This window comes from Tympanuchus pallidicinctus, unplaced genomic scaffold, assembly GCF_026119805.1.
Source record: "Tympanuchus pallidicinctus isolate F22 unplaced genomic scaffold, pur_lepc_1.0 scaffold30, whole genome shotgun sequence".
NCBI lineage: Eukaryota > Metazoa > Chordata > Aves > Galliformes > Phasianidae > Tympanuchus > Tympanuchus pallidicinctus.
Window position 1 is genome coordinate 3,722,938 of NW_026294748.1, and position 12,556 is coordinate 3,735,493.

At 48.5% G+C, this 12,556-nt stretch overlaps 2 protein-coding genes across 2 annotated transcripts; one reads left to right on the plus strand and one right to left on the minus strand.

Annotated features, from left to right (window-relative positions):
* Positions 1 to 44: 44 nt before the first annotated feature.
* On the minus strand, positions 45 to 6,667 carry ACAD8 (acyl-CoA dehydrogenase family member 8). Its single transcript, XM_052697524.1, has 11 exons — positions 6,391 to 6,667; positions 5,558 to 5,658; positions 5,031 to 5,200; positions 4,245 to 4,354; positions 3,931 to 4,007; positions 3,502 to 3,639; positions 2,974 to 3,109; positions 2,772 to 2,869; positions 2,375 to 2,527; positions 1,418 to 1,520; positions 45 to 637 (listed from the first exon to the last, which is right to left on the minus strand). Exons 1-11 carry the CDS (start codon positions 6,665 to 6,667, stop codon positions 585 to 587), a joined length of 1,416 nt encoding a protein of 471 aa, XP_052553484.1. The 3' UTR covers positions 45 to 584.
* THYN1 (thymocyte nuclear protein 1) lies at positions 6,572 to 11,725 on the plus strand. Its single transcript, XM_052697532.1, has 8 exons — positions 6,572 to 6,694; positions 7,243 to 7,321; positions 8,300 to 8,529; positions 9,013 to 9,081; positions 9,771 to 9,863; positions 10,497 to 10,592; positions 11,218 to 11,368; positions 11,484 to 11,725. Exons 2-8 carry the CDS (start codon positions 7,279 to 7,281, stop codon positions 11,528 to 11,530), a joined length of 729 nt encoding a protein of 242 aa, XP_052553492.1. The 5' UTR covers positions 6,572 to 6,694; positions 7,243 to 7,278; the 3' UTR covers positions 11,531 to 11,725.
* Positions 11,726 to 12,556: the final 831 nt, after the last annotated feature.

Sequence of the window (12,556 nt, forward strand, 5' to 3'; positions counted from 1 at the left end):
GGCCTGCACCCCTCTCGTTGCGCGAGAAAACGACCAGAACTTGATCAATTTACCATCGCAGCTTTACTGATTACAACTGCGGGGAAGAAATTGGATTTGCCAACATTTGTACTCCCGCAGCCGGAGCTCGGATCCGATTGCTGCGTGCTGGGCTGCGTGCAGGGATGCAAGGAGTGCTGCAGAGCAACGGGAGCTCCTCCATAAACGCTGCTGCTGCGGGTCAGAGGGCTGTGCTCGTGGTTAGCTGGAGTGCAGCGCTGCCCCTCGCCTCCAGGATGGGGTTTTAAGCAGAGCGATTAGTTCCTTTGAATTAAGGTTTAATTGGTAGAATGGTTCCAAGCAGTCAGGCTGCGCCTCCAGCTCTGCCTGCAGCTCCTATGTCCCGACTCGGGATCTCCTTCCATGGAGGATGGATGGCAGCCCACAGCCACGATGTGGGGACAGAGGCTCTTGTTCGGAGCTGTGATTGACATCTTCAGGCTGCACAGCACCACGCCAGGCACACAGCACAGCTGTGGCTGTGTGGGTGCTGCCCAGCTGTAAGGCAGGCAGGCTGTTTCCACAGAGGGATTTTGCTCCTGGCTTCACCCCTGTAACAGGTTCCTGGCCACAATCATCCGCATCACCTCGTTGGTACCTGCAGTGGGTCAAGGATGTAAAAGATGGTTAAGAGATGTTCTGATTCTGCAGCCAGTGAGGGCACACAGAGTTCTTCCCTGATCTGTATGGAAAACCTCTCCCCGAGGGGAGCACCTGAGGTGGCATTGAGGTAGCAGGCTGAAATACAAAGTGCTAACGCATTGCTCAGGAAAGCCTTCAGAAATGCTAGTGCTTCTTTTTATTTGGGCACTGGCAGGGCACCAAACACTGAGCTGCACAGGAGCTGTGTGAGCAGCTGAGTTCACTGCTTTGCTATGTGACACACGGACAGCACACAGAAAGCACAGGAAAGTTTACATCCCTACATGGCGCCTTGGTTTTACGTGGATGGGTTTCAAAGCAGGGAAAACAAAATGGGAAGGGAGTCAAACTGAGATTAGAAAAGGCCACTGCACACGCAGCTGTGCCCAAACACTGGTAGAGAAAGAAAGCCAAAGACTAAATGGGAACTGCTGGGGAGTGTCAGCACTCGTTGGTGGGAGCCATCGGATTAAACTGGATGGAGGCACCACTAACATGACAGAGATCTCCCCCTGCTGTAAGACCCTTCAAATACATGGCAACTTCACCAGAGAGTTGAAGATTTTACACACAGAGCTCTTGGCTGGGGGATGCATGCATGTGATATCCAGGCACAGTTCAAGCTCAGGGCAAAACTAGCTTCTGAAACCTTAGAATCAGTCATGTGGCAAGGCCTGGAAGGCCTGTTCTTTCTTGTTACACAGCCAAATCCCTGCCTACTAACAGCATCCTTTACCTTCCAGGATCTGGTGGACTCTGACGTCTCGCACAAACTGCTGCACTGCATAATCCTTCAGGTAGCCATAGCCGCCGTGCATCTGGAGAGCCTGGTTACAAATCTGTGGAGACAGCATTGCTGCTGAAGTGACTTGCATGGAGTTGAGGACAAATCAGCAGCAGAAGCACGGTAAGAACCCAGGAACCTGGGCTCGTTTCTTTTTTTCTGGTCACCTAATCTCATCTCTTAGCAGTCTGGTGTGACAGCAAGGAGCTTTCAGTTGCCATCAGTGCTGCTCTCAGTGCTATCATCTTACCTATGTGCTGTTTCACATTAATGGTGCAGTTACCTGAATAATACAGCATGTAAGTAACCAAAAAAGGCTTTACTTAACAAAGGTTTTGCTGGGTTTCCATGCTGCTATTGATAGGAAAACCAAAACACCAGATCACCACCTAGCGGCAGTCAGCTGAGGAATCTGTTCAAGGCTTTGATTTCTATTGAAACGTGACTCCACGTATCTTTATCTACCAACTCGAGATGTACAACCCAACAGGCAGCAAAAGTGCAGAACGCTGAGAAAATATGTCTGTATGAAACTAATCTAAGAAGTGTCATAGCACAGACTTCACTTATATTTATTTTTCTCTCTTCTTGCTTTCTTTTTTTGGGGATATTTTGTGATAATGATTGATTTCTGAGTGGTCTAGGAAAGACCATTCACTAGCTAGGAGTTATCAGCATGTAACATGTGTGTTACCCTTTGAAAATGAGAACGCTCTGCTGCCTATCCTGTGTCCTTGCTTGGACCTTTAGAAAGTTATGCAGAAAGCCTAGAAGCCAGGAGATCTGAACTGTGGAGACACAAACAGTGCAGAACTCTGTCCCATAAAATATCCTGATCCTGAAACGAGGCTTCTGGCTCAACGGACATGCTTGGATCTCCCAAGATTCCAATTCAGATGAGTAACCTACCGCAAAGCACTCGTCAGTAGCAAACAGCTTGGCCATGGAGCACAGCACGGCTGCGTCTTCCCGTCCGTCCTGCAGAGCGCGTGCAGCACTGCGCACCATGAGCCGCGCGGCCACCAGGCGCGTCGCCATCTCTGCCAGCCTGAACTGCAGGTACTGCCAGCGAGGGAGAGATGAGGTCAGCATCTTCACCGTGCCCTGAACCACATCTCCGCTATCTGCAGGCGGGTCTCATGCCTGACATGCATTCTTACTGTGGAAAAGCACATTCCTGACTTTGATCTCTGATCTCCCTTCAGGTTTACCTTTGACACGTTGAGAACTTCTCCCTCTAGCTGTTTGTTCAGCCAGAATGAAACAAAGAACAGTTTACAGAATGCAAATCTGGTAGAGAGCTTACCTGGTTGTTTGCTAGAGGTTCCCCAAACTGCTTGCGGACAGTGAGATGTTCCTGAGCCAGAAGAACAGAGGCGTGAGCAGCTCCTAATGAGCAAGAAGCTGGTGGGAGAAAATGAGAACACAGAGTGACCATGAAGCCAATGCAGAGTCAGCAATATAACCTTGCCCTTCTCACTTGTCTCTCTGCTGCCTGTTTTTCTCACCAATGTTTATCCTGCCTCCGTTCAGACCCTTCATGGCAATGTTGAAGCCCTGCCCTTCAGCTCCCAGCCGGTTGCCAACAGGAACAACACAGTCCTCAAAAATCACAGCCCGAGTTGGCTGAGAGTTCCACCCCACCTAGGAAAAAAAAAAAGAGTACTTTCCCAATGCTTGGGGAGCAGCACGCATCCATCTCACAGCACAGAAATGCCCAGCCTGCTCTCAACCCCTTGATCTCATTGCCAAGCTGCTGCAAGAGCACCTCGGAGCCTGTGGTCTATGTGGTTTGGTGTCGGTATGCTGAGCTAGAAATTGGAATGTATTTGAGCAGAGCATTTCTGAGATTAAAATCCTTCATTTAGCAAGTGAATGTTATTGTGCAAACTTCATCAAAATTGGACGTGGCTTGGAAAAAAACATCCCAGCTGATTCTGGCCCCATTCACCAGAAGATTCGCGGTGCTTTCTTTGCAGATGAGCTCATCTCTGTCCTGCTCTTCCCTCACAGGAAATAAAAAGCAAGGCTCTTACCTTCTTCTCTTTCTTGCCAAAGCTGAGGCCTGGTGTCCCCTTCTCCAGCACCACACAGGAGATGCCCTTGGGGCCTGGGCCTCCTGTGCGACACATAACCACGTATATATCCGTGTCACCTCCTCCACTGATGAAAGCCTGCAGTAAGGTACAACAGGAAAGGGTTGGCTGCTGTATGTTAACTGAGAGCCTGCAGCACCAGCCAGGGTATAAGAGTGGAGGGGTGAAGTGGAAGGACAAAGACTCCACTGCCAGGAGGCATTTAGGGACCCAACTGTGCTAAGCTCTGGTGGATGCCCTGCAGAGGATGTCACAGCGTGGGGAACAGACAGAGATGAGGAGACAGAAGGAAACGAAAAGGACGGTGAGACCCAGGGCCCTTTGTGCATGCAGTGCCATCCAGCAGCTTTAACAGGAGCAAAAAGGTACCTTGGAGCCATTCAGGACATAGGTGTCCCCTTTCCTCTTAGCTGAGGTCAGCAGGGAAGCTGCATCACTTCCACTTCCTATTTGGGAGGTAAGGGAGCAGCCAATGAAGCAGGAGATCTTTGAAGACGGAGCCTTTAAGCTGTCCTGGGATTCATACCCAGAACTGGGGTCTGTACCACAAGTATTCACCAACCATCAACTGCCCCTTTTGAACTTCTGGTGATTGCACAAGAGAATGTGAAAAGAAAGATTCTGCCTCTGGCTCCAGTAAAACCTCACTAGGAGTGAGGGAGATTTTGTTGGTAAATGCTCACCTGGCTCAGTAAGGCAGTAAGAAGCAAATTTTTCCATGCAACAGAGCGATGGGCAGAACCTGTGCCTCTGTTCCTCATTGCCAAAGGTGTCAATCATCCAAGCACACATGCTGGAGCGGGAGAGAAGGAGCAGCATTACAGTGTGTGCATGTGAACACAGCCCTAGAAGGAAGGTGGGTCATACAAGAACATTCCTGACACAAAGAACAAAGCTCCACAAAAGCACTGAGGCCTGAAAGCTTATTGTTCCACCCCCATCACCTGCCCCAGGCACACTGAAAGGGAACAAAATTACACACCACAGAAGCTGGGAAGGACATCAGCTTCCATTCACACCAGGGTTGCTGCCTGGTGGAACAGCACATTCCCATTTAACAGCCTCAGCATTCCCCTCAGCACCAAGCTCTATTTTGCAAAGCGAGCCCTTCTGTGAACATGTCTGTATGAGCAGGATAGGGCCCTGGTATCAGCTGTGGCACTGTCACAGAACAAGCAAAGCAAAAAAAAAAAAGCTTTTTCCAGACAGGTTACTATCTATAGACAGCTTAAGTAGATGAGCAGGAAACAAAATCCTGCACTCAATCCCATCCTGCATGCCACGAAGCCAAAATGACTTTAGTGGCATCTTGGCTTTTGTAGCCTATCTGCTTGCTGCAGTCGAGGGATCCTCATAGTGACGTGCCTGTTTGGGCTGCAACTGTAAGTGAGCACCAGGAGAGCTGTCTCCAGCTGGATGCAGAGCCATAGAACAACTGTGGCTGACACCATCCACCCCTCTGCACTCACTTGTGGATGCTCATGTAAGCAGTGGTGCTGGTACATCCTGTTGATAAGGCTTCAAAGATGATGGAGGTGTCAAGACGTGACAATCCAGAGCCACCCACGTCTGGTTTCACGTAGATGCCACCAAATCCCAGCTGGGCTGCCTTTCGCATTGTCTCCACAGGGAATATTTCCTATTGGAACAGAGACACCAACAGTGAATGTCTGTGGTGAAGTTCTGAGACACCACGGCCACCAAGTTCGGTCCCAAACTTCTGCAGTGTTTGTTAATTGGGTTGGTTAAAAGATAAGCAGTTACCTAGACAGGTACACACCATCTTCAGGAGTAAATTCATGCTTCCAGATGATTGAACTACCTGCTTAGGAAGGCTTTAAGGGAATTTCGGATGGGTCCCCACTAGCAGCATCTTCAAATAAATCCCTATTGCTGTCGTCACAGCCCTGAGAAGCTACTGAAGGGATCCTTGCAATGAAACCCAGGGGCAAGAACAGCTTAAGGGAGCAGAACGACCCTTTGGAGGCTGCCATACCTTTTCATCCCACTCAGCCATGTGAGGAGCCATCTCTCTGGTGGCAAAATCAAGGGCCACTTTTTGGAATTCCTTCTGCTCCTCTGTCAGACCAGCCGACGCTAGAAAACCAGAAAGGGATCAAATAGGTCAGCATTCATGCTCTCCACTACGAAGCCCATTTCTCTGCTCCCTGGAGCCACTGGGATCTGTGCTGGAGAAAGCTTTGTTACAACCAAACAGCCCCGGTGCTGCACACATCTTTGGCTGCTCAGCACCGTGCTGTGAGGTTGGGGCAGGGACAGCACAGCTCCTGCAGCTGCCACACCATCCTGCTGCACAAGGGAACGCTCCTGCCAGTTCAAAGTGATGCTAGAAGGAGAGCAAGCAAAGAACCTCTTTAGAAGCTGCATGGAAAGCTGTAGCTACATTCTGCCTTGGAAAACTGCTTTGTTTGCACGCAGATCCCACGTCACCTTGTTAGTTCCTCCCCTAACATTCACACAGCTGCTGCTGCTTCTCTCCTTAACACATTTAAATGCCGGAGCAATTAAGCGGGGAAGCGTTACGGGGTCCTTTAGGAGACCACAGGCGCAGTCCCACCGCCGGCAGGGAGCAGGTGTGGAGATCAGATGTCAGCGGGCACGACATCCAGAGCACGGCTTCCCGATCAACCTCGTGCGAGCGCTCATTATCGCGATGCTCCGATCGACTCCCAGGTCCGAAGCGCAGAGGTGCAGCCGGAGGGCCGTCAGCGCTGCCGCTACGAGCACGGGGCAGCGGGCACCGCGAGCATCCCTCCCTCCTCCCCTCCCTCGGGCAGCGGGATCCGGCCTCGCCCCTGGGAGCCTTACGGTCGATGCAGGACGCGATCCCGCGTTGCCGCAGCAGCAGCGGGGCCGTAACGCGGAGCCGGGCCGCTCTCCACGCCATGGCGGTGCGGGAGGCGGCGCCGCGGCGGCGGCCGGGATTTGTAGTCCTCGCTTCGGGGCCGCCCGCATTGGCCGCTGGAGGAGGCGAGCCGCCGGGCGATGCCTTTTTTGCATAACGGTTACAGACTTCCGACTCCAACAGGGCGGGGGACGGCGCGTTTCCTCCTCCCGCGCCGAAGCTCGGGCAAAGCGCGAGCATCCTTAACCCGAACGGCGGCCGGAGCCGGTGAGGAGAGCGGTGGGACGGGACGCTGGGTGCGGGCGGGGGGAAAGTTGGTGGCGGCCGGACTGACGGGAGGAGGATGGCGCAGAGCCACGTAACTTCTGACAGCCGCTGCCGACAGAACGGGGCTGCGGTTCCAGCGGCCAAGTCGCGCTGCGTTTGACCAAACGTTCGCGTGCAACGAGCGGCGTGCTGGGCAGGCTGGACGGAGAGCAGCGAGCGAGCTGCTTTCGCTTTCCTCGCAGCACGGCTCCTCTTACGCGGCAGAAAACGGCCGTGCTGCGAGGCCGAGCGCCTTGGGGACTTTCCTTCAACAGCTGTGGGGAAAAGCAGCCCTGCTGCCAACGTCCATCAGAGCGCGGCTCGGGAGGGCAGCCCGGGTGTGGTCCTCAACCGGTGCCAGGATTTGCACTGATAGAGGAAATGGCCGAGCTCAGGGGAGGGAATGCATTCTGCACTTACTGCACAGCTTTTCCATTCTCTCAGCTATCCCAACTTTTTTTTTTTTTTTCCCTCAGCTTGCCAGTAATCTGCCCTCTTTCATTCTGCAGGTGCTTCTCGGTGAAGAGAATTCAAAGAGCCCAGAGATGCCTTGGCCAAGCAGAAAGAGAGACAAAGGAGCAGTGGCAGGTGTGTGCTATGTCCTGACTAATTGAGCATCTCTTACACGGGGCTGCACTGCAAGTACAGCCATATAACTGTCATGTCTTTCAAGCCACGTGTCTTTGAGACAGATCTGGGACAGATTTGAGACAGCATTTCCTCTGTAAAAAGTGGGCTGAGCATCCATGTGTGACTGAGACAAGTCTAGTAGATGTAAGAGAGGGACAGTGGTGTATTCTCAGCACAAGACAGTTAAGAAATGTGACTCATCCATTTATTAAGAGCTTTCAGAGCCTGCATGCTAGAGCTGGTCGGTCAAAGTGTACCCGGTTCAGTGGCACAGAAATGATGTGGTACCATCTGCAGAAAACACAAAACAAAAATGATTAAAAGCCTTGCACTTAAGGCAGTGTTATCTGATGTTTAAAGCATAAGATGAGAGAATTAAACAGTTGGCTCCTCTGTGCTACTCATCTGTTGAATAGGCTCCAGCAGATAACCACCTTCATTCCCTTTTATCGCTGCTTTTTGCTGTGTACGTTCAGGACAAACAGGCAGAGGGGCTCCCTCCAAACTGGAAGCACAGCAAATGCCTTAACATGAGGCTTCTAGCTAATGAAGTAACCAAAAGTTTCCTTTGCTGCTGAATTTTCCTCTTATTTATCAGACTGATCTAAATTGACTTCTTTTGGCTAGCTGTTAATTTCTCAGCAATTAATAATAATTAACAAAAAAACCCTTCAAGTAACACTTCATGAGGACAGTATGGTCTATCCTGGCTTTGTTTATGCACACAACAAGAAACAAAATCTGTATTTCAGGTGCAAACTAGAAATGTGCAGAAACAGTGATAAGTAAAGCAGCTGCCTTCCATGATCCAGGGCACACCAAACTTCTGATTGCACTCATATGAGAGCATGGGTGACTAAAATGGTTTCAGCACCAATCCTTATCAGAAACATTCTGTTCTACCAGAATGGTCTTTTCTTCCTCGTTTCTTTTAAGATAAAAAGGAGCCTGATGCTAAAATTGCCAAGACTGAGGAGGAGAATGAAGATAAGGAGGAAGAGGAAAAGTCCACGAAACCTCCAGCTGGGAGCTCCAAGTCAGGATGGAAGAACTGGAAAAAGGCAAAAGAGTCTGATTCTGGTGGGGAGGAAAGCAAGATAACATATTGCCATTGGCTTCTGAAATCGGAACCAGAGAGCAGGCTTGAGAAGGGAGTGGATGTGAAAGTAAGCACTGACCCCCATTCTAGTATTCTTATTCAGCAAAGTCAACAAAGTAAAGAAGCAATTTCACTCCTCACCAGAGCATTAGCACCAGGGTGCTGAATTACAGGATCACACAGTTCAGATTATTTGCAATATCAACACTACTGAGTCTCTGGTCCTTCTCTAAAAGCACTTGTCTTCCTGAAAAAAAGGACAAGATAATTCTGTTCACCTGAAGGGGTTTGATACTTAAATTGGGCCCTTAGAATGCTTAGCTGTAGGTAGCAGGGACTCCATCTGTTCCAGGCTCTGCCCTTACACTAAGTAAAGCATTCCTTCTTCATGAGGATTTTTCTTTAAACCCTATGGGAACAAAACCAAAAGTTTTTGTGAAGTTTGAACCATAACTGAAGGAGCTACAAACGTTTCGGTAAAACAGACAGTAAGGCAACAGAGATCAAACTGCCTCCTGGACTTAACCTGTGTGTTCATTGCACTTGGCAGTTCAGCATTGAAGACTTGAAGGCTCAGCCCAATCAGACAACCTTCTGGGAAGGAGTAAGAAACTACCAGGTAAGAAGCAGATGTCCAAGGCTGAGTCACTGAAGTATCAGCAGACAAATGTTCTCTCTCTTCACAGATGACTTGTTTCCTTTGCCTGAAGTGCTGAAGTATTTTCTTTTGATGTAGTCTGCCTGCTTTGACAGCTGTTTTCTGTCAAGAGTCAAAACTGCTTAATTATCTCTAAATTAAACTTAGATGCAAGCTGGGTAATATTCTCTTAAATCGTCCATTTTTTCTTTAGCTTCGTCTCTCTCAGGTCCCACAGATGATCAGCTTCTATTTCCCTTGACACCTCTAAGCAAGAGACTGAGCCAAACGCTGTGCCTTGTCAGTGTGCAGCTGTCTGCTCTGTCTGTTCCAGGATTCCTGTGCAAAGGAAAGCTACATGCACTACCTCTGCCTAATCCAGCCTGCCCTGCTGGCTGCTTGCTGACAGCAAACTGCAGTCTCGCTATCCCCACATGAAGGTGTCTGAGCTGTTACAGTCCCTCATACCTTCTAACAAAGAATACCTTGTTCTTTACCTTCATTTCATTTCACTGCAGTGTAAAACACCTGTATGACCAACATAGGAGAGTTGTATGAATAGCACTGAAGCTCATACCTCTCTCCTGTTGTTAGGTCTTGTTCCTAGCAGGTTTAAGAAATCCTGAGAGTTTCGTATCAACTGCTCAAAGTCTCTCACTTTAATTTGACAGGCAAGGAACTTCCTGAGAGCCATGAAACTTGGGCAACAGGCATTCTTCTATCACAGTAACTGCAAGGAGCCTGGCATTGTTGGCATTGTCAAGGTGAGTGCCCCATTCTATGTGTTGGGGGGGAAAAAAGTAATCGGTGGGTTATCAAACAATTTGTTAGCCTTACTTCTGTTTTACAACCAGAGGAGTGCAAAAGGAAGTCTAATCAGAGCAGCAAATAGGCCTAGGGTATCTGGGCTCACTGTATGTATTGCAGTGAGCATCCTGGAGAAATGAAACCACACCACTGTTACCTTGATGTCATTTCAGAGCATCTCCAGCCATGCAGAACATTGCTCTGCACTCATGGCTTCTGATTGGTACCTAACTCACTAAATTCTGCTGTGCAAGGCAGTGGTATGAAGCCTAGGGCACAGGAAAGCTTTTTCATTAAGATCTGTACCCAGTTTTCCTCTGTTACTTGTGTTCCCTCCACTTTGCTCTCTAAAGAGATGATGATGCTCCATTGACATCCATACTGTCCTGCAGTGCTTCCAGCCAAGGAATCTAAAGGAAGGAAATACATCTGTTAGAATGGATTTCAGAGAAAGCAAAGCTGACTTTTGCACCAGCATTATTCCTCTTCTGTCTAGGCACAGCTTTCTCAAGGGCATTTCATACCCTTTGCTGACAACAGCATTTAACTGACAGGAGCTCATCTCACATTCATCTCCCATTCTGTTTCAGATTGTAAAGGAAGCATACCCTGATCACACACAGTTTGATCAGAAGGATCCTCATTACGATTCCTCCAGCAGGAAAGAGAACCCCAAATGGTCCATGGTAACGTAGCAAACTAAATATGATCATTTTAAACTCTGTGTTTGATCCCAGTGCAGTTAGGAGCCTCTTACATTGCACGTCTTCGGAAGCTTCTGCCCTAGCCTACCTACCTTTTTCTCCATTAAGAGAAAACCCAATCCTGATTGTTTTCTCTACTCTTCTGTAACTTCCACAACAAAATGCAACTCCCTGCATTTTCAGATCTTCCTTGCATGGAGGTCAGTTCTGCATCCATTGCAGAATTCTGGGTCAGGAAGAACAAACATCTTCAAGCATTACTCTTAGTCTGTAGCAATGAAAACTATGGTTTTGATTCATACTACATTATAAGGAAGTGACTGCTCACAAGCTGGCTATAAAACCTGCAGCTTTGTTTTATATTGTCTGTGACCACATAAAGGTATGTTTCTAGTGCATGGTGCTGAGATTGATGTCAACAAGTGGCCTGCCAGAAGCATCTGAGATTTTCAGCCTTCAGCAAGAAAAAACTTCTGTACCATTACCAGATGCTGTACACTGGTCATTCGATTCAGCTTAAAATCCTCATGTCCCCAAAGATCTTATGTGTTATCTGGATGCTAAATCCTTCTTCATCCTTGCTCCCCTGCTGCTCATCCCCTGCCAGGTGGACGTCCAGTTTGTGCGGATGACAAAACGCTTCATCCCCCTTTCTGAAATCAAGACTCACCACCTGGCACACAAAGCAGATGGAGGGCCCCTAAAGAACATGATGCTCTTCTCAAGACAACGTCTTTCCATCCAACCACTGACACAAGGTAAAAGCCTTCTCCTCCTTTGGTCTCAGTGCCACTCTTTCTGAGAGGCAGCCTCCAACCCAGACAACTTGGAAGTCCCACTTACAACTCTCTCTTCCTTACCTTCCCAATACAGAGGAATTTGATTTTGTCTTGAGCCTGGAAGAGGAAAAGCCACATTAAGAAACTGACAGCAGCACAGCTTGTACCCAGCCCATCGATGCCTCCTCCTAAACCAGCATAATTCTCAAGTTTACTTACTCAGCCACAGCAAGGAGAACAAGCCTGCAAATGATTTGAAGCTTTATGTTCCTTACTCCAACACTGTTTGTTGTTGTTGTTTTTTGCTTATTTTTAAATAAAGCCTTTTAGAATCAATTGAAGCTACTCAGTTCTAGCAGTGGTGACGTTCTGCAGTTTCTCTCTGCAATTTCTTCTCCTCCTTTCTGGAGGATGCAGTGCAGTTGCATGTACTGCAGTGGGACGTTTTTCTGCAGAAAGGTGTCACTTTGCTTCTGTCTAGAGCAAGAAAATTTTGGTGTATACACATCTACTGCAAGCAGACCATTGTTAACTTCCTGCAGGTACAAAATTTCCCATATTGCTTTAGCAGTGACATCAGAAAAGAGAAATTAGCCTGCTAATTTTTAGGCTATGTGTCCTCTGTAGGCACGGCTTCTACCAGAGACATACTTTCTAAGGACCATATCAAAGGAAAATGCCTTAATGCCATAAAAGAAAAAACCCAAGCCAGGCACTACAAATCATATCAGACAAACTCATGCACAGCATTTGATGGCCAAGGCTGGCTCTTTTTTAATTGGAGAGACAAAAAAAAAAACAAGTTTTAAAATACAGCCATTGAAAAGACGACGAATTAAGAAACATGTAAACACAGCAGAGGCTTAATTACAAGTTGCACTGCTTGGTTTAGTACTTGCCTGCTCCCCCCTACCTGAAGCTGCCTAGGAGAGAGGGAATGACCCAAGTAATGAACAGAACCATCCAGCTCAGGGGAACACAGCTCAGTTAATGTCTGCCCCCCGCCGTGCTAATGAAGTGCTTTCCTAGAGTACCTTGTTCTATGCTTCCACTTAACCTGCCCAGCACATCTGCTCCAGCCCAGACAAACAGAGGGTTAAACGATCCTCAGATGAGAAGTGGGGATCATTTCTAAATTGTGATTTCACAGCTGGGGACATGGGGGAG